General features: G+C 45.4%; 2 protein-coding genes across 2 annotated transcripts; both read left to right on the top strand.

Moving 5' to 3' along the window:
* Position 1: 1 nt before the first annotated feature.
* On the top strand, positions 2–11,343 carry dcst2 (DC-STAMP domain containing 2). The gene is made up of 17 exons (XM_022761545.1): positions 2–49; positions 132–244; positions 987–1,246; positions 1,545–1,715; positions 2,041–2,142; positions 2,686–2,883; positions 2,995–3,060; positions 3,170–3,383; positions 3,483–3,640; positions 3,849–4,013; positions 4,098–4,265; positions 5,994–6,094; positions 7,988–8,142; positions 8,541–8,665; positions 10,119–10,212; positions 10,509–10,637; positions 10,713–11,343. The coding sequence occupies exons 1-17, from the start codon at positions 2–4 to the stop codon at positions 11,341–11,343; spliced, it is 2,898 nt and encodes a 965-aa protein (XP_022617266.1).
* Positions 11,344–12,987: 1,644 nt separating this feature from the next.
* On the top strand, positions 12,988–19,699 carry LOC111233699 (protein S100-A10-like). The gene is made up of 3 exons (XM_022761577.1): positions 12,988–13,119; positions 16,177–16,305; positions 18,085–19,699. Exons 1-3 carry the CDS (start codon positions 13,108–13,110, stop codon positions 18,253–18,255), a joined length of 312 nt encoding a protein of 103 aa, XP_022617298.1. The 5' UTR covers positions 12,988–13,107; the 3' UTR covers positions 18,256–19,699.
* The last annotated feature ends 1,678 nt before the right edge of the window (positions 19,700–21,377 follow it).

Below are 21,377 nucleotides of genomic sequence, written 5' to 3'. Positions count from 1 at the left end.
GATGGAGGTGAAGATGAAGATGGAGATGAAGGTGAAGGTGGTGACGGAGGTGTGTTTACGGTTGAAGCTTCGGTTCGTCACGTGGTGTTTTTCGGTCTCCAGGCAACAAAAAACTTCATGGTTCTGTTCAGAAGTCAAAGATGGACGCTGAAGACAGGAGAAGACACCTGATGAAAACTGACATCACAGTCCATGTGGGCGGAGGAGGCGGGGCCAGACGCACCCTTAGAGGAGTCCTGAGCAGGTAACTGTTCACAGGTCACAGGTGACAGAGAGAGAGATGGCCGCTCAGCTAGCTGGGAGCTAACGGCTAACAGATGCTAACGTCAGCTGATAATGAACCTACAACATGAACTGAAGGTTCCTGTTTGTTTTTAAATGTTTCAAGAACATGAACTGAAGGTTCTCAGGTTACTTTCTTAAATAACAACCTGTTGTTTATACCTTTAATAATGTCCATCAATAATCAAACGTTTGATTTATTTTCATTATGAACATCAGAGCAACAAGGAGAGAGAGAAAGATACTGAACCTTCTGTTAAATGATCGATATTATATAATTACATGTATATAAGTACAGGTGGTCTCCATTGTCTTCACATGCAGCTGCTAAAATAAAGATATATTTATTTCATGTCTGTGTCACATTCAGATTAGACACTGAAACTATAATTAAAGGAATAGTATATTAGTTATATATGTGTAACAGATATATAAAAACACACTGTATAACTGATAATACTACTGCACCCCACAGTGAGCACTCCCCTACCTTTATTATTAATATGATTATTATCATTATGTTTTAACAATTTACTTACCACATCATCTTACTGGGTCACTTCAATTATTAAAGGACTGTAAAATAGAATAATTGTTTTTAAAGAGGTTTGTGATTCATGTATAACCTGTTATGAGTCAGGATGTGTTCACCAGGCGTTACAGCCTGTGACGCTTCTGAGACTTCAGTGTGTTTCCCTCCACAGGTCATCAGGACGCTCTCGCCTCAGCGGCTGGAGGAAGGTTAAAGGTCACCTGTTGGAGGGAGGGTGGAGCCTCGTGGCGTTCATGTCCGGGCTGGTGTTGGCGTCTCTGTACGGCATCACGGCTCTGTTTCTGCAGAAGCAGCCTCTGTGGTTCTGTGTGTACACCACGCTGGCCCTGGCTCTGCTGGCGGCGTTCGGTCTGGGACTGTCGGTCGGAGTCCGGGCCGACGTCACCGTGATGCTGCCCTCGCTCTGCTCAGGTCAGTGACTCCACCCCCCCACCAGGGTTATCGCAGACTACACAGGTCTAACATGCTTAGATGGAGTTTTAAGACGTGGCTCTGATGAAAGACACTATTCAGGTGCATTATGGGAAATGTAGGATCCAGTGCTTTGGACTAAAAACAGAAAACCTGTTGCAACGGTAACATCCTTGTTGATCCTCTGACTTTTCAAATACCTGCAGAAAGACATTCCCATCAAATGGAAGCGGTGCTTTAAATGGAGGCGTGGCCCTGATCAGCCAATCACAGTCCCTCCTCTTCTTCTGTGTCTCAGGTCACGGCAGGAACTTTCTCCTCTTCCTGTTTGTCTCGGTGTTGCTGTCCGGCCCGCTCGCCAACACCTTAGAGAACACGGAGCGAGCTGCTGCCAGTCTGCTGTGTGGAGCTGAGCTGGCAGCCAATCAGACGCAAGAACTGATGCAGAGAGCAGCCACGCCCCTCTTCTGTAAGACACGCCCACTGTTACTACCACTTATACTGCTGAAAATACTGTTAAAAATACTACTAAAAACTACTCAAACACGGCCAAAAATACTGCTGTTACTGCCACTACTACAACCAGTAAAACTGCTGAAACTAAATGACTGAAATGAAAAATAGCTGCTACAAGCACAACTTTAATTTTAATATATATTTCATAATTTAAAAGTTTCAACAAGTCTTGAAACACTGACTTCATGAGTCCCTGTGACCCCCCCCAAAAGGAAATCGTGTGTGTGCGTGTGTGTGTGTGTGTGTGTGCGCGTGTGTGTGTGTGTGAGTGCGTGCAGCTGTGTTGGACAGAATCAGACAGATCAGCAGTAACGCTCATGCTGTCGCAGGACGAGTCCACAACTTCATCCAGGCTCTGAGTGACAGCGTCCAACATGTTGGTGAGTGACACCTTCATCAGTGGAGAGATTGTGACACAGTTTAATTATGAAGTTATTATTAAGATTAATAATGTGTATTGTTGTAAGTGTGTGTGACGCTTGTCCAGGAGTCGCAGAGACAGATGATGGAAACATGTTGACGTACAGATATTAACACAATACATAAAGAAAACAAACAAAGTGTTTCACTGAGTCACAGTCGTCACGTCCTCTTCTGTTCCACGACCTCCAATCAGCTGTTTCTTCTTCCATCAGTCTTTCTGAAAATATGACACGTTGCTGAGGTTTAGTTTCCAGATGAAGAATCTCAACTGTCCCACTGTTTCTACAGACATGTGAACTAACCACGATGCCTGCGGTGGTCTGTGGGCTGATGGGAAATGGAGTTTGTTAAAGGCCACTAAAAAAAACATAATTATTAAATAAACATTAGAACATGTGGCGTGAGTCACATGACGTCTCTGTGTCTCTGTGCACACGTGGAGGTGGATACAGGAACTCCTCCTCCACACATACCTGTGTGTTCTCACTTCTGACCTCTAGCTCGCATTCTGAGGAACGTCCTCCACTTCCTGGTGGACATCGGGGACGTCTGTAACGCCAAACTGGGCTCTCCGTACAGGAAGTGTCGGGCGGTGTTCGCCGAGGCTCGGGCTGACTGCTCCGACCTGCTGGGAGAAGACTTCAACTTCCTGTGTGACATCGTGGATGGCTTCCTGCCGCTCTGCAAACTCGCCCGCGGTGCGTTCACTGACACCATGACCTCATAAAGACTTTAAGGGAGCATTTTTGTTGACCTTTAGTTTTGTCATGAAATTAATTTTGATCGAGGTCATAACCTGCCGTTTTCAGCTGCTGAGCTCTTCTGCATCATCCCCTCCTACATCGCCAAACAACTGAAGAAACACCTGGCAGCTCGTAAATTCATCATCATCATCCATTAGTAATACCTGTTCATCCTGTGGGGGAGGGGGACGCACCTGGACAGGTCTCGGGTCTCTCACAGTCCGTCACTCTCCCTCCGCAGCCACCATCGCAGCGTTTGAGCGAATGAAGCGCGAGTTTGAATTCAACATCTCGGCATCGGTGACCTTTGACCTGGACGCCAACAGCAGCCGCTCGCTGCAGCAGGTGTCTCAGGACATCATGGAGGAGGTTTCATCAGACCTGCAGGTGTTTCAGAGACTCAGCGGACCGTTACAGTACGGCGGCCTTATGCTGCTCGCCTGCTCCTTCCTGAGGTCAGAACACACTTCACCTGAGACGACTCCTCACGTTTAATCAGGTCTGTTTTCTTAAGGTGTGTGTGTGTGTGTGTGTGTGTGTGTGTGTGTGTGCAGGGCGGTGAGGTACAGACGCAGGTATCTCCGTGAGCTCGACTTTGACAACATCTACATCAGCTCTCAGTTTGAAGAGCTCGACCAACGGGTGACCTCAGGGGGCGGAGCCTCAGTCCTGCCAATCACAAGCAGAGAGGCCAAGATCTACATCACACCACGTCAGTACACCTGTGTGTGTGTGTGTGTGTGTGTGTGTGTGTGTGTGTGTGTGTGTGTGTGTGTGTGTGATTTCAGCTGGTGATTGACAGCTGTAGTAGGTGGGACAGATATAAAGATGGTACCTGATTGGTTGCTGTATGATGTCACGACACATTGTTTTGACCCAAAGGATGAACTGAAGTGACCCTCGTCCCGCCTGTTTTCCAGTGTCGCTGCACCTGTCGAGCAGAGAGCGGCGGGTGGTGATGGTGGGCGTGGTCTCGGTCCTCAGACACCTGGTGATGGGGGGTCTGCTGGTGGCGCTGGACTTCCTGGTGTTCTGGATGCTGGATCAGGTGCACCACCAGGTGACGGGGGACGTTGTGGCCCGAGGTGAGACGAGACGTCCGATGTGAATATGACCGAGGTGTCGGTGAAAGTGACGGTAACCACAGTAACCATTGCGTTCCCCGTCAGCTCCGGTCACCGTGGCGGTGCAGGTGAACGGATCCGGTTTCGCCTCAGACATCTTCAGAGACCTGGTGGCCTCGTTTAACGTCCTGCAGGAAGGAAACATCACAGTGATCAGCAGGAAGTGTCTGGTTCAGCCGTCAGAGCCAAACTACAGCACCTGCTTCATCCTAGGTGAGGACACCTGAAGATCAAGTCAGTCAGTCCATCAGTTAGTCAATGGACAGATAATCATCTGTGGTTCCAGCTGCTCAGGTGTGAATGTTTGCTGCTTTCGTTTGTTCTCTCACAGTAACAACATGTGAAGACGTGACTGAGGACATTTTATAGACCAGTGGTGGCGATTATTTCTGACCCGCCAGATTACTTTGATAATATGATTTTTTTAATCTAAAAATAAACAGATCTCCGTCTGAGCAGCAACAGTTACCTGCAGGATCACTTCCTCTTTGGCCATTTTGCAGAGAAAACAAAAGCACAAGAAAGTCTGTTTTTGTGCAGCAATGCTTTATTTAAAGCTTTTATTGTGATAAGTTCTGAAAGGAAGTTCCAATGGTTCTGTTGCCTGCTTGACATACGATGTGTGATATGACAAAAACTATAATAAGCTTTCAGTCAGTCAGTCCAACGTATAATATGTGACTGTGGGAGGAGGAGCTTCCTTTCACGCATGAATCATACAGATCATTGAAAAGATATTTCATTTTAAAAGTTGAGTCTCTGCTAACAGACCATGTTAACTGATAAACAGCTAGCCAGCTAACCGCTAACCGAGACAGTCCTTGTTCCGCTCTGCAGCCTCGGTCAGTTCGGTGTAGCTCCACATGAACCAGTTTTCCACCTCACAGTTTATAAACAGAAGACAGAGGCATTGTGGGTGAAGAGCAGAGAACCATCCAAAAGAAGACAAGAATCACAACTTCCGGCCAGGATTTTCAGAATAAAACCACAGCGGAAACAGAAAACAGATGATGAGCAAGATCGTGGATTGTGATTCATATTGTATTGTGTATATTGTGATCATATGACCACCCAAAGTGTTCAGATGGATGATAGTGTCGCCACACTCTCCGATCATTTCTATAACTTTCTGAAATACTCTGACATCACAGCGTCCGCCCTCACTGATTGGTCAGCTGTGTGTAGGTGAGAAAGTGGGCGGAGTTTGAACCCTTTTTCATTTGTTCCACACACATTTCTGTCATTTCTCGTGTGAGGGGAAGGGAGGAAGAGTTAGAGGAGGAGAGGAGGAGGAGGGAGAGGAGGAGGGTGAGGAGGAGAGGGAGGAGGAGGGGAGGGGGAGGAAGAGGAGGAGGGGGAGGAAGAGGATTTGAAGAAACTCTCCAGGAATGTGAGAAAGCTGATCTTTGGTTCGGGCTGACAGCTGTGTGTCGTGCAGCTCAGGTCTGAACAGGTAAAGTTTGATTGACAGCTGAGAGACAGTGGTGACAGAATGAGACACAGCTGGAAAACAAACATGTGAAGAATGACAAACACTTCCTGTGTTCAGGATCGTCCAGTTTAAATCTGTCTGTGGAGGAAAGAGACGAACAGGGAGGTTTAAACATGAACACAGACCAATACAAGGTTTAAAATGCAAGATAAAATTCAATAAAAGACAAACATGTTTTAAACCTCAGAGCAAATTAAATCAGAATCTAAAATATTAATATGAAATATAGATATACACACATACAGTTTAATCTGTAATCTAAATATAAAACGAGTCTTTAGAGCTTTAACTTTCGGTTTGAGGATGAAAACGTTAGAAATGTGGATTTGAACTCCACGGTGAAGAGTCATCAGGTCTCTGTCTGTCTCCGTGACCAGCAGCAGAGGCTCTGATGTCTCTTCTGGTTCCACTGGTTTTACTGGTTTTACTGGTTCTGGTCTGTGTTGCAGGGTTCCTGCTGGGTCTGGCTCTGCTGGTCTCTCTGACCGGAGGATTCGTCCAGCGCTGCAGACGAGTTGCCTGTTCTTCATATCACCCAGAGAGAGAGCTGGTGAGAACACACACACACTCACACACGCACACACACTCACACACACACACACACACACACACTCACACACACACACACACACACACACACACACACACACACACACACTCACACACACGCAGAACATGTTAGTGCCTGTAGAGAGAAGTCAGTTGATGTTAGATCTGACCTCAGGAAGCAGCACGAGGACGTCGTTCTGTAACGCTCCGCTGAGTCTCTGAAATGTAGTTTAACTCTCAGAGGTCTGAGGGTTTTTCCTCCGGTTCTCCAGTATCTCTTTAATGGACTTTTCAAAGGTTGATATCACATGACGCCCAGGTGTTTATATCCCAGTGTTCACATCTGTCTCAGCTGCTTCTGTAATGACGCCCCTTTTTCACCCTCTTTGACCAGATGCTGAAAAACTGAAATTCTCCAAAACAAACTTCCCTGATGGTGATGAAGTGAAATGTGTTGACCAGAGTCTGAGCTTCATCAACAACAGAGCAGTGTATGAGTGAAATAGATGTTTAATAAAAGCCTGACATGAGATTTTGTAATATCACTGAGTGGAAGCGTCGCCCACCACTCTGCTTTAACCAGCTTTTAGAGACCTGCTTCGACGCCTTCCAGCTCCGGCTCTGACTCACGTAGCATCTCACAAGAATATGAAACAGAAAGTGGAGAGTCGACAGATTCTAACGTCTGAACCAGATTTCTACTCTGTGTTCTCACAGAGATATTAACATGAACACCCGTCCTCCTCACAGGGTTAACGTCTGGTTCTCTTGGTTCTGACTGCAGCTCACAGAGGAAACACACTGAAGGTTCTTCCTCTTGGTTCTGTCAGATGATTCCTGACAGAGACGTCACATGTCTGTCCTCTGCCTCTGTCTCTGTCTCTGCCTCTGTCTCTGTCTCTGTCCACATTTCCTGTCTGACGGACACAGATTCAGACACAAACATGTCTCATGAATCAGACCATTGTATACCTGTAAGCCCCGCCCCCTCCTGCTCTTAGTAATGACTGACAGACGGACAGGTGAGGAGAGACAGACAGGTGAGGAGAGATGGACGCTTTCAGACCCTCAGAGGACCAAGAGGAAAACCAGCTGCTGTGGGTGAAAGGTCAGGGAGACAGAGGCATGTGAGGAATCTGCAGAATGAAAGTATGAGAGCAGGAGGCAGGTCTGCACCCGTCCCCCCTGAGACCTGAACCACTGAGACCTGAACCATTGAGACCTGATCCACTGAGACCTGATCCACTGAGACCTGAACCACTGAGACCTGAACCATTGAGACCTGATCCACTGAGACCTGATCCACTGAGACCTGAACCACTGAGACCTGAACCACTGAGACCTGATCCACTGAGACCTGTACCATTGAGACCTGATCCACCGAGACCTGATCCACCGAGACCTGATCCACCGAGACCTGAACCACTGAGACCTGATTCACCGAGACCTGATCCACCGAGACCTGAACCCCTGAGACCTGATCCACTGAGACCTGAACCACTGAGACCTGATTCACTGAGACCTGATCCACCGAGACCTGATCCACTGAGACCTGAACCCCTGAGACCTGATCCACTGAGACCTGATCCAGACTCAATAAAGTCAAACCAACATTCAAATTTCATTCAATTTAATTTGACTTGTATTTTACACAGAAGAAGAAGTCAGGAGTCTGCGCTTATAAGAAGAGTGCTCAGTGAGGTCACATGATCCTGTGACATCACCTGTGGTCACACAGTGTTTCCTCAGAGGACCATGTTGTTGTTAGAACCGGAGCGTGAGCGTCGTGCTGTCAGGACAACAACTGTCCCTCCTCCCCCAGAGAGGAGGCGGAGTCAAAGATCAAACCTGCACTGACTGAGGAGAGTCACATGTTGTTGTTGTTGTTCATCAGGACAGGATCCAGTTCCTCCGTCAGAGGATCCTGGACCAGAGGAGGACGGAGGGGGAGGCCCTGAGGAGGTCTGCAGTCCGGAGCCACGCTGAACGAGGAGGAGGAGGAGGAGGAGGAGGAGGAGGAGGGCATCACCTTCAGAGCCTCCTGCTGTGGTACAAACATGGAGCTTGAATGTCGTCACACATCAGGACTGACGTGAATGATGCACATCAACATTTCCATATTCTTCAGAAACAGATTTATTTTCATCATGTGAGAATCTGATAAAATAAATAAATGGCGTCAACATGAAGCGATGACCTGGGTCCACTGACACTGACAGGTTACCATGGAAACAGATCACCTGTGGTCCGTAGAGGACTCTGGGTCCAGGTTTTGACCCTTTGATGTTAAAGATGGTTTCAGCTGCAAACATTCAGTTCTGATCAGCTGATACCTCAGAGTATCTCTAATCACTGTGTGTGTGTGTGTGTGTGTGTGTGTGTGTGTATGTGTGTTTGTGTCTGTGTGTGTGTGTGTGTGTGTGTGTGTGTGTGTTTGTGTGTGTCAGGTTACCTGGAGGAGTTCACCTGTCTCACCTGCTGGGTCTGTCACCGTCAGTCACCTGTCTGGCCTGTGGAGAGGAGGTGAGGTCAGAGGAGGATGTGGTCACCTGTGATGTCCCACAGTGTTCAGGTAAACACAAGGGTCTTAACAGACATTAACAGATCCATGAGTCTTAATCAGACTCTAAAACTCTGACGTTTAAACAGATTTTACAACTGCTGGTTAGTTTAACCTTGGTTGTGATGATCGTCAGGTGAACAGGTAAACAGGTAAACAGGTGAACAGGTAAACAGGTGAACAGGTGAAAAATATAATGTGATGAAACCTCCCTGTGTAAAGAGGTGCAGTGTTTCATATCTGAGGTGAATTCCTCCAGTCTGAAGAGGTGCAGCTGCATCTATTGTTCATGTGTGTGTGTGTCTGTGTGTCTGTGTGTGTGTGTGTGTGTGTGTGTGTGTGTCTGTGTGTATACTGAGGGTGTGTCGTGCAGCAGTGTTGTTGACTCAGCTGAGGTCAGACAGATAACAGACTGTAACTGTATCTGGGCTCAGGCGGGGGGGGTGGGGGGGCTGTGACCTTTAGGAAACACTCTACCTGCAGACTGTAGATAACACACTGAGCAGCAGGAAGCACAGGAGCTGCAGTTTGAATTAATGAATTACTCATTCACCTTCTGACTGCAGGTTATTCACTCTGTTACTGACGAGGCATCCCACAATGCAAAGTGTCGGAGGGGGAAGAAAAGGTGAGCTCTGTTAGTGTTTTCAGACGGCCCCTCCTCTCTGTCGTGTCACTGGAAACTGAAAACATCGACACGATGAAACGTGCAGCGCGAGCTCGACGAGCCCAAGCTCTCACAGGGTCGACGATGGCAGTGGAGTTGTTTCAAACTTCATTGATGAAACTAGAGTTCAGGTGCAGATTAATGAAGGGTGTTGCTTTAATCTGGATTAGATTATTCTGATTATTGTGGCACAGGGGCGGAGCAACAGTGATGACACAGCCCACCTGGAACCTGTGGTCGTGTCAGTAGGTGATGGACAGTTGACTTGTTAGTAACATGTACTCTCCTGGATCCATACCAGAGACCCTGGACCACAGACACAAGCAGGACACGTGTCAACAGACACCACAAAGGTCGTTTGGTGTCGGGGGTCTTGGTCCTGTACGGGAGGGCGGGGCCTTTTACCTGTCTGCATCCAGCTGTTGTCTCAACATCTGTCCTGTGGGATGTTATTTGTTGATATGCCATCAGAACATTTCCAGTTGTTTGTTTGATGTAAACAATAAGAGTGGAACAACAAGAAACCAGATATTAGATGTTGATGTTGATCCAAGATGTTTATTTCTTCTGCTGATTCACAGAAATATTTTTTCTCTTCATGTATTCACACACACACACACACACACACACTGATAAATCTTCTTCTCTGTGAGGTTCATATCTCATCAAACCAAACGCTGCGTTTATGAAAACTAATATTCCACATCCTGTCTGTAGGTTTTATCAGCGTCATGTTTTCCACGTGTCGTTCCAGTTCTCCTCGCTTTTTACGAGCTGCTGCTGTCTTTGTTTTTGCAGGCCTGTACTGCCGGCCATGTTTCCACAGTCTGGGAAACATGTGTGTCGTCTGTATGCGACCTCTGACCTTCCAGGAAGATTGCGAGGAGGAGCTGTGAGTAACGGAGAGAACATCCACAGAGTTGTCTAGTTCCATGTGACAGTTTATCACAAGGTTCATATGATGGAATACAGTCATATACACACTCCACACTCCTGTTTCCATAGGAACGACATGTAAAGGATAGACAGTATAATATAACTGTAACTGCCTTGCTCAAGGGCACATGAACAGTACTTACTGTCGGATGTGAATTTTGCTGACTCACTCTGAAACTGTGTTGAACTGGACCCGGACCTGGTCCAGACCTGCTGCAGGTCTCAGTCTGTTTCCCGCCTCTTTTCACTCAGAGACTCCAGCGATGACGATCAGCTGACTCTGTGGTCTGCAGCTCTGAACTCGACTCACCTCACTGACCCGCGAGCCAGGAGCCTGATGAAGAGGAGGATCACCATGGCAACGCGCCGAAGACTGACTGAGTACAAATATAAAGAAAAAACTGGTTAGATTTTCCCCTAAAGCATAAAAAAGCTGTTGATGGTCTGTTTTCCCAGTCTGCCTGATGTCAGTGAAGCAGACATGACGTACCAGGACCAACCCGGGTCAGATGAGTCCGACGAGTCCGACAGCGACGCCTCCTTCTACTCCACTTCCTCCACAACGCCCAGCAGACACCAGGACGATACCCTGGTCACAGTCGTCATACACCAGCCACACTGTCCCCAGAACCCCCCAGACCCCCAGAACCCCCCAGACCCTCCAGAAACCCCACAGAACCCCCCAGGACCCTCCAGAACCCCCGCGAGAACCCCCAGGACCCTCCAGACCCCCCCCCAGAACCCCGCAGGAACCCCCCAGGACCCTCCAGGACCCCATGACCCCCAGACCCCCCAGGACCCTCGCGAGAACCCCCCAGCGACCCTCCAGGACCCCTCCAGAAACCCCCAGGAACCCCCCCAGGACCCTCCAGAACCCCCAACACACCCCAGGGACCCCCAGAACCCCATGGAACCCCCAGGACCCTCCAGACCCCCAGAACCAACAGGACCCTCCCAGAACCCCCAGACTCCTCGCACCGCCGACCCCCCAGGACCCTCCAGGGACCCCTCCAGGACCCCCCAGGACCCTCCAGAACCCCCCAGGACCCTCCAGGACCCCCCAGGACCCTCCAGGACCCTGAATTAGAGCTGTGTGTTGGTTCGAGCTGAGGTTTCACTTTGTGATTAAAGTTGTTAAAGACTGAATCTGAATTATTGAACAGCCCACCCCCTCCTCACTCACACAGCTTTTATTCTGAAAGTACAAAGTCTTACAAATGTATATTATTGAAGTTTATTTTATTATTGATTGTTGTCGGAGCCGAGGGTGAACAGGTGAACAGGTCCGACAGGTGGTAACTGTCACTTACCTGTTTGGATTGTTTAACTAACGAGTCGAGGCATTGAGGATTCATCAGTTAGTCTGGTTAACGAGACTGAAGCAGCTGCTCAGTCACTGTTAAAGTACAACTGAGACTCTACAGTGTTTAATGTTCCTCCACCTGTCCTTCACCTGTCCCTGTCCTCCACCTGTCCCTGTCCTCCACCTGTCCTGTACCTCCTCCACCTGTCCTCCACCTGTCCCTGTCCTCCACCTGTCCTGTACCTCCTCCACCTGCCCTCCACCTGTCCTCTACCTCCTCCACCTGTCCTGTACCTGTCCTCTACCTCCTCCACCGGTCCTGTACCTGTCCTCCACCTGTCCTCCACCTGTCCTCCACCTCCGTGGAAGAGACCAAACACAGAGACGAGAGGAAACACTAGACGACTCTGTGTCTTAGATTTAACAGACAGTCAGACTTCATATAAACTGAGTCTGAATTCATCTGTTGCACAAATCAGTTTAGTTTTTCACTATCTTACACTGGACTGTGGTGCAATGAATTCTGGGAAAATTAAGCGTTTTTTCAAATTAAAAAAAATGGCCGACCAAGGAGAAGGTCCATTTTTGGACGGGCGTAGATTCGGTTTTGGTATAGGAGACACAACAACAACAACAACAACAACCCCCCCCCCCACACACACACACACACACACACACACACACACAACACAGAGATTGACTTTTCAATGCTGTCAGCCAAATGGCTTATTAACATGAAAGATCGGAATTTACATTCATCACGAGGTGAAGATGAATGTTTCCTCCTCAGCTGCTGATTCCTGTAAAATAATTCATTCATGGCGACATTTTCATGGGATTTCTCGACAGACATTCAACTCGTACTTTGATATATCCGCCAGTTTAACTTTGCTCCTGCTAGCGACCTGACTGCTAGCCTACAGAAGACAGAAGCTATGGTTAGCTTGCTAATTAACGCTAGCTAACAACAGTTAGCTAACGTTAACTACTACTTAACTAACTCAATAATGTCAGCAAACCACCAGTTATGAGCCATGTTTTCCTGTTTTTTGGTTGTTGGGTGATACTGGTCAGTGCAGGTATAGTTGAGTGTTACCATGGTAACATTGATTTTAGACCTGATTGGTCTGAAGGTGTGTCATGTTTCCATCCCAAGATGAGTCGGTCTTTATTTTAGTGCTTAGTATTTTTAATTTACTGGTGTTGTTCTCCAGTAGACTGGTTGTACTGGTCAGCTCCCAGTGTGTGTGTGTGTGTGTGTGTGTGTGTGTGTGTGTGTGTAGTCTGGGTGTGGCTGATAAGCCGCTCGAAGTCTGTAAAGACCTCAGCAACCTCGACTTTCACAAACACAAATATTCAAAACCGTGCGTGTGTGTGTGTGTGTGTGTGTGTGTGTGTGTGTGCGCGTGTGTGTGTGTGTGTCTCAGTGGGAGGACTCAGTGACTCTCGGCAGGAAACGGTGTGTGGACTCTGTCAGTCTCGGTCTCTCTCGGTCTCTCTCGGTGTCTCTCGGTGTTTTCTCGGACTTTTTGGACCGAACCTGCACAAATGGCGACCAAGGTAAGATGATCCAGACTCTGAGCTGTGGACTGATTGATCACGTATTGATTGGTGTGATCGGAGGAGAAATAGTCTGAGCGGGGTGGAGGGAGGAGGAGGAGAGGCGGGAGTTCATATCTGAGATACAGAGACAGTTGAAGAGAGTTCAAACTGAAACACTGAGAGGTTTAAAGTCTGATGAGACTAACATCACTTCAACACCTGTGTTCACGTGATCACCTGATTATTTTCTACCATAAATATGTCTTCTGTTGTTGTAGTTGTTGTTGTTTTATAAACAAGGTAAAAACTGAAAAATTAAAAACTGATAATGTGTCAGTGAATTTATCTGTTGGTCCATCGGGGTGTTTCCCTTTGACTCAGACTGACCTCAGGTCAGATTCACACACACACCCAGCAGCTGGTCTCTGGTCGTGTTCAGACCCTCACTGCTCTGGGTCCAGGTTCTGCTCTGAACCTTGTTTTACTGGAAGTTTATTTCAATGAAATTCTGTAAAAACTTTATCTGATAAATCTTCTATATTTTCTCTATGACCATAAATTCCTGATCATGACACTAATTAACTCTGTAGAGAACAAAGTGATTGGTTCTTCAGTGAATCAGACTCTTCAGGTCTGTGACTCACCTGGTCTTCTTCTTTGCCTTTATATTCGTCAGTATCTCCCTTCACCTGTGACCAGGTGTGTTGTGCTCTGTGTCAGTCCAGCTAACACAGGTACATGTGTGGAACAGTGTGTTTGATGTAGTTTTAGCTGCAGGTCAGAGTCAGTCTCACGTTTCTGTCTAATGAAGCTTTGAAGGAGAGAACGAGTGAATATGTTGTAAAACCAACCACAGTGAGGTCATGACTGTAGTAACCCTCTGAGCAGGTGAGGAGCTGCTTCAGGTGAGACTGTGACATCACAGGTAGAGACAGTCTGAGGCTGGATGGTGAATCTGAGTCTGGATCTGGATCAGTGTGTGGAATGTGGAGCAGCTCTGCAGCCGCCGCCCTGCAGAGTCCTCAGAGAGCAGCTCTGACCTCACTGTGAGCTACAGGGCCAGACCCTCACACAGACCAGGACCAGGTCCAGGAGCAGGTCCTGGTCCAGGTCCAGGTCCAAGTCCAGGTCCAGGTCCCCTCAATCTGTCATCATTAAGGATAAACCCCCTGATGATGTGCTTCTGGGAGCAATGTTTGTCTTTGTGGTCATTTTTTGTCATTTAGCATGTTAGCTGCAGAATCAGAGTTTAGCTAACCTGCAGCTAACACGCTAAACACAACGCTAACACTTAAAGTTTTAATTAAAGTTTTAATCAGAGTCTGTGATGTCCGCAGGAAACAAACCATTGATCATTTAGATGTGTCTCATTAGTGGAAATTAACCAGTTAAACTATTTAAACTAATAAAATTAAACTCAGTTCTTGAACTTTACTGGAACATTTTGAATATTTTTGCTGTTTATACTTTTACCTCCACCACAGATTCAGATTTTATCTTCACCAGCTGCAGCATTAAAGAGGTGAACACAAGAATGCATCAGTAATTAGTAATTACTTTCACTAGCAGCAGTACTTGTACACTGTGGTATTAGTACTTTTACTGCAGTCAGAGCTCAGAGTACTTCATCGCTGTTATAGTTCAGATGTTGAGTGACGATTTGCAGCAGTTGAAGTGATGAATCATTAACTTAACGTTCAGCTTCATGTCGTTAAATATCAACCCTGGACGTTTGAAATAAAAGAGAATCAGCCTGTTTATCAGTCCGGATCCTGATTGGTCGACAGACTGAGTCACAAATTGTTGACATTATGAGTACCTCCTAACAGATTAGTGGATGTGATAAAAAGATGTTTGCATTCTGGGAATTGTAGTGCGTCTCAGTCAGATGCAGAGGTTGAGTCTGTTTCTGTGAACTGAAGCAGAGTGAGACATCCCTCCTCTTCTTCACCTGTGTCAGACAGAGAGAGAGAGAGAGAGAGAGAGATGGATAGAATAAAAATCAAGTTAAAAAATAAATAATTCAATAGTAGTAATGATAATAATGATAATAATAGTTCATAATCAGTAGTCCAGATCGTCTCTCAACAACAGTCCTGAGTGACTCAGACCCAACCCTTAAATAAATTGTAGAAAAGTCAAAGTATAAAACAGCAAAAAAAAATATTCAAGGAAAGTTCAAGTATTGAGTTTAATTAAATTTGATTAATTAGGTTAATTAGTGAATTTCCCTCCCTGACAACACATGTCCAGCTGAGTGAAGGTTTGATTTGTATGTTTTTCTGCAGTCGTCTCTGATTTAAACTGTGACGATACAGAGAGATGAAGCTCACACTCCTTCTGTCACTGTGTGAGACGCAAATATAAAACTACATAAAACTATAAATCTGCAGATTCTCCTCATATGAAAGTTCAAGACATTCAGCAAAAAAAACAAACAAATGAAAGATTATTTCCTTTATTAACCAGGAAGTCCCGTTGAGATAAAAACTCTCTTTTAGAAGAGACCGAGACAATCAGCTGCTGTACAACGTGACAGGATTCTCTAGAGAAATGACCTCATGTCTGAGTTTAGACGTTTCTGCAGATCGTTCCACGTCCAAGCTGCAGAACTAACGCTGATTCATCTCCATCAAACGCCGTTAGAAACAGAAGCAACGCCATTAAACCACTGAAGAAGAAGAAGAAGAAGAAGAAGAAGAAGAAGAAGAAGAAGAAGAAGAAGAGGACATTAACAGATGTTTCTGTTAGCTTCATGTATTAATGTGAGGAAGAATCCAGCTCCTCCTCATCATCATCATCAAACTTCAGATTAATATAATTTTTAATCAGGAAAGTTTCCAGGAAATTATCAGTAGAATATAAAACAGCTGTTTGTTTTTATCATCAAATCATCCGACTTCCTGTTCCATCTTTCTCTACACTGGTGTTGTGATTGTTACTCACTGTGTAGTTAATGTGTTTCAGTCAGATTTGATTATTGATTATTGATTATTGATTATTGATTATTGATTATTGATTATTGATTATTGATTATTGATTATTGATTATTGATAGCAGCTGTTGTTGTTGCAGTACTCAGACCTGGAGCTGGCCATCAACTCTCTGGTCACAGACTTCCACAAAGCTGCGGACGATGGGCCGACCTTGAACACCACCCAGTTCCAGACCATGATCTCCAAACAGCTGCCGGGATTTGCCAAGGTACAGACAGTGACATCACAGCTCGTCCTCCAATCACAGCACACCTCACTCTGCCTGAGCATGCTGCTGGAGCAGGTTTGGACCTGTCCTCCTGGTCAGGGGGTCAGTCCAGATACGAAACATGAATCTGAAATCAAACTCATCTGATCTTCTCACTGTTGTTCAGCTGCAGCTACATGAGACAATAAAACCACATGGGTTTATATATATGTTCATAGATTTATAGATTTATTTAAAGTCACTCTGTGATTGGAGGAATTTTAAACTTTATTGCCTGGAATTACCTGGTTTCTAATAAAACTGTGGAACAATCATGAAGAACTGGAAATGTTCTGTCAAACATTATGTGAGTGATGAGTGAGTGTCATCCTGTGGGGGAAGGGCTGCCCTCCAGTGGCCACAGGCGGGAACTGTCCACAGTGAAATCAGATGTTTCCTGTGAGGAATCTGTAGAAATCAGAAAGTTCTTCACAGCAGTTTCTCATCATGTTCAGGTTTTAAAACCGATCACTATCTGATCTGGTCTGGTCTGATCTGGTCTGGTCTGGTCTGATCTGGTCTGGTCTGGTCTGGTCTGGTCTGGTCTGGTCTGGTCTGGTCTGGTCTGGTCTGGTCTGGTCTGGTCTGGTCTGGTCTGGTCTGGTCTGGTCTGGTCTGGTCTGGTCTGGTCTGGTCTGGTCTGGTCTGGTCTGGTCTGGTCTGGTCTGGTCTGGTCTGGTCTGGTCTGGTCTGGTCTGGTCTGGTCTGGTCTGGTCTGGTCTGGTCTGGTCTGGTCTGGTCTGGTCTGGTCTGGTCTGGTCTGGTCTGGTCTGGTCTGGTCTGGTCTGGTCTGGTCTGGTCTGGTCTGGTCTGGTCTGGTCTGGTCTGGTCTGGTCTGGTCTGGTCTGGTCTGGTCTGGTCTGGTCTGGTCTGGTCTGGTCTGGTCTGGTCTGGTCTGGTCTGGTCTGGTCTGGTCTGGTCTGGTCTGGTCTGGTCTGGTCTGGTCTGGTCTGGTCTGGTCTGGTCTGGTCTGGTCTGGTCTGGTCTGGTCTGGTCTGGTCTGGTCTGGTCTGGTCTGGTCTGGTCTGGTCTGGTCTGGTCTGGTCTGGTCTGGTCTGGTCTGGTCTGGTCTGGTCTGGTCTGGTCTGGTCTGGTCTGGTCTGGTCTGGTCTGGTCTGGTCTGGTCTGGTCTGGTCTGGTCTCATCACCAGGGGAAGAGGCTTCTTCTCAGACTCCTTCAGTCTAAACGTGAACACTGTTGTCTGTACAGTGACCTTGAAGTGTTTGGTTTAACACGGTTGTAAAGATACAGTCAGAAACAATCATCCTCCATCTTTAAAAGGCTGAAACCAGTTTGACCAGTGAACTGTGAACCAGCACCAGGATTAAAACCTGGTGACGTCATGTTTTGGCTGACGTCCTGTGGTCCAGACCCGGCCCATTGTCTGTGATGTTACAACAGTAAATCAGAGACCGGCTCATTTCGTGGGTCCAGACTGAAACAATCAGTTTGACATGTTTGGTTCCGCCCTGACGTCAGGGACTGGAGGTCAGTCTCTGCTCTGGGTGGTGTAGCTTTATATTGTACTATAGTTCAATATGTTCAGTCCTGAACTCTGTTTCCTGTGTTGGAGATCTCTCAGCTGTTTGTGGCGTTCCTCAAAGCTGACATCACTGACATCACCCCCCCCACACACACACACACACACACACACACACACACACACACACACACACACACACACCTCCACGCCCCTTCACACACACACTAACTGTTTCCATGTGTCTCTGTCTCTGCAGACCATGGAGAACGAGGAGGGTCTGGCTCAGGTTCTGGAGCAGATGGGCGTTCAGAGCGGTCAGAACATCTCCTTCGAGAACTTCTGGACTCTGATCAACAAACAGGCCGTCCAGCTGTTCGACGCCACGCACAAGGACAAGAATGTCAAGTGTAGCTGCCTGCTGCAGTAAAACACCTGAGACCACCTGCATCAGCACCCACCTGAGTCCAGACACACCACACCTGTCTGGCCTCTTTTCGCTGACCACAGGGGGGCAGTGCAGGACCACAGTCAGACAGGAAGACACAGACACGAGAGGAAGAGTGTTACTGATGATGTTTGTGTTACACGGTCTGAATGTACGAAGGACCAAAGATGACTGTTAGAAAATTAAATGACAATATATGAATCTTTCAATAACTGGAACCAAATAGACTGGAAAATACCAATAATACCAATAATACCAATAATACCAATAATACCAATAATACCAATATAAAATGTAAAGAAAAAAGCATCAAGACATATTGGGAAATACATGTTAAACTTTGCAAGTAAATAAACTATATAAAAAATGGAAATGAATATATATGACACAGAACAAAGAGAGAGACAACAATAAATAAATAAAATACATGGAATAAATACATTTAAAAAAAATCTGAATAAACAAAATGCTTAAAGAATTGGGATTGGGAAAATAAAATGATATGCTAGAAATTTTTGACGTAAAAGAATTTAATATATTAAAAAAGTTCAAATGCAGCCAGAAGTCTATAACAATGTTAAACAGTGACATTAAATTAAGTAATTCATTATTATATTAATATTATAATAATTACACAAAGATATCAATGTATACGTGTATTAATGAATAAAAAGTTTAGTCAAGAAAACTAAATGACAAATGATTTGAAATTTGTTTGATTTTATCAAATGAATTTATCCAGTGTATTTCCAAATTTATTTACTTATTTTTCATTCATTTTTATAAATCATTTTCTTTTTCAGCATTCAGACCATTTCCAGGTGTGGAGGAAGAAATCAGACTTATTGGTAAAAATTACAATAAACCAGTGAACGAATCAACAACTGGAATTATTAAAAACACTTTACTCAGTAAAATAAAAAAAGCATAAATATATGAAATGCAAAGAAATGTGGAAATGAAGTTCTAATGAACACAAAGCTTCAGTAATTGTTTAAACACTTTGTTTTTCTTCATTTTCCAATGAGTCTGTTTTTGTCCTCCGTACAGGGCTTTGACAGAAACTGATATTTTTTTCTTGAATTTCAATCAGAGCAAAAACAAAACTTTAAATAAACATACTGATTATAAAAGTCAAAATATGACACAAGAAGTTTCTTTTACTAGTTAAAATGTTAGAAAACCTGTTTTCTTTGAAATACTTTTTAAGTCTATTTTTACCACATTTATTCCTGGAGTGGTTTTAATTCTTTCTTGGTTTACATTAGTAAAACTGTGCTGTGCTGTTACTAACACCTGACTTTTGTATTCAGTCTGAAACTTACTGACGTGTATTTTCACATTAAACCTTCTGATCATCTCTGATGATGCAGTTCAATGTTTATGTTCTCTGTGAATAAATCTATCACCACTTTTGATATAACAATGATAATGTGTGTTCAGTGAATTATTTATGTGGAGTCACCAAAGTCTGAATGTTTGTAAAAGTCAAGAAGACGATGACGGTTTTACGTTTCTGATGAAACAGAAACATTTGATCGTCATTCACTCCGACATTTAAACAGAAGCTTCAGCGCCATGTGTCGTTACCGATGAGTCTGTTTTTCAGATTTCTTCTGTTGGAATCAAAAAACCAAAACACACTTCATCTTCTGGGGATTTTTAGTTCACTACCGCCACCTTCTGATGTGTGAGCGCCACGTTCATTAGTAACAAACATAGTCATCAGTTCATCGGACGGACTCACTGGACTGGACATTGAGTCTAATTCCTACATATACTGTGAAGTAGGAGGTTGAGAAAGTGAACTGTCGTGGACATCAGGTCAGGAGACATGGAAGTGAAGAAGACATGAAACATCAATCCTCTGACAAAGGTTTATTCTCAAATAATAAAATGTATTTCAAACATGAAGGGGAAACACACACAAGTTGCTGCTTCTGAAAGGAAACAAACTGAGAACAAAAGAAAATGTCTTTATCCAACTAGTCAAATCATGAATCACACAGAAGATTTATCAGACTTATCAGATAATAAAAATCAATAAACTATAGATCAATCCCTGGTGTCTGAACTACACAGTTACACAGACGTCTCCCTCCTCGCAGTGACCTCCCTCCTTCTCCTCTCTGTGGAAAACCTTCCCATCAGGCTGCGTCTTCCATCTGAGCTTCACCTCCTTCGTCATCCCTCGCTCCTCCAACTTCTGCTGCAGCTGAAACACAGTTTAAAGGGACAGTTCTTGTTCTTTGACATAGGGTTGTGAGAGGTCGTCATACAGTATATAGTCAGTACATTACCCACATTATGATGAGCACGCTCCCAGTTAGGAGAGCCGACCGTCAGAGTGTCAGAGCGATGTGTTGCTATGGGCGGGGCCACGAGAAAAAACCTGTTTTACACACTGAAACAATCCAACATCTGTTTAAATGTAGTTTCATGTAGAATATTTTCCGCGGTTTATCTGCACCTACAGAGCGCACTGTATTAAGGCCGCTTTGTGATTCACTCAGCTGACCTGCGGCTGCGGCGTAAGTTTGCTCCATAGGTACACTTGTGCGTTGGAAAATGTCATGCCAAAGGTTTTATCTCATGGCCCCACCCACAGCAGATCATCACTCTGACACTCTGCCATTAGCTTTCCTAACTGGGACCACACTCATCATAATGTACTGTGGGTAATGTAGCGACTATATATGACGACCTCACACACCCCCCACGTCAAAAACCAGAACTGTCCCTTTAAGAAAGAGAGTTTCTTCATGCTGATGTGAGTGTGACTAGGGAAGCTTCTACTTTTTGGACAAAAAATGAATGGCATGTTCTCGCACATGGCCTAAGGTAGTCTCAATCGACACGCTTACGCTAAAAGTTATCCAATGGCGATGCAAAGTTCTTGCCAGAGGACACCCCATTGTGTTGAATGGACAATTGCTCTAGGTGGCGCTAGAGGGTTATTTGTCCATAACGAGGAAGTTTTGTCCAGTCCAAATGAGTGCCTATTGCACAAAAACCCCTAATAGTGTCCATTTGGAGGGCTTTTTGTCCACTTTGTGCTGATAGCCATTATTGACACTGATGACCATTTTATAAGCCTGAAAAGT

This window comes from Seriola dumerili, unplaced genomic scaffold, assembly GCF_002260705.1.
Source record: "Seriola dumerili isolate Sdu_G_001 unplaced genomic scaffold, Sdu_1.0 BDQW01000415.1, whole genome shotgun sequence".
Lineage (NCBI taxonomy): Eukaryota > Metazoa > Chordata > Actinopteri > Carangiformes > Carangidae > Seriola > Seriola dumerili.
This window is presented reverse-complemented; position numbering and strand designations above follow the sequence as displayed.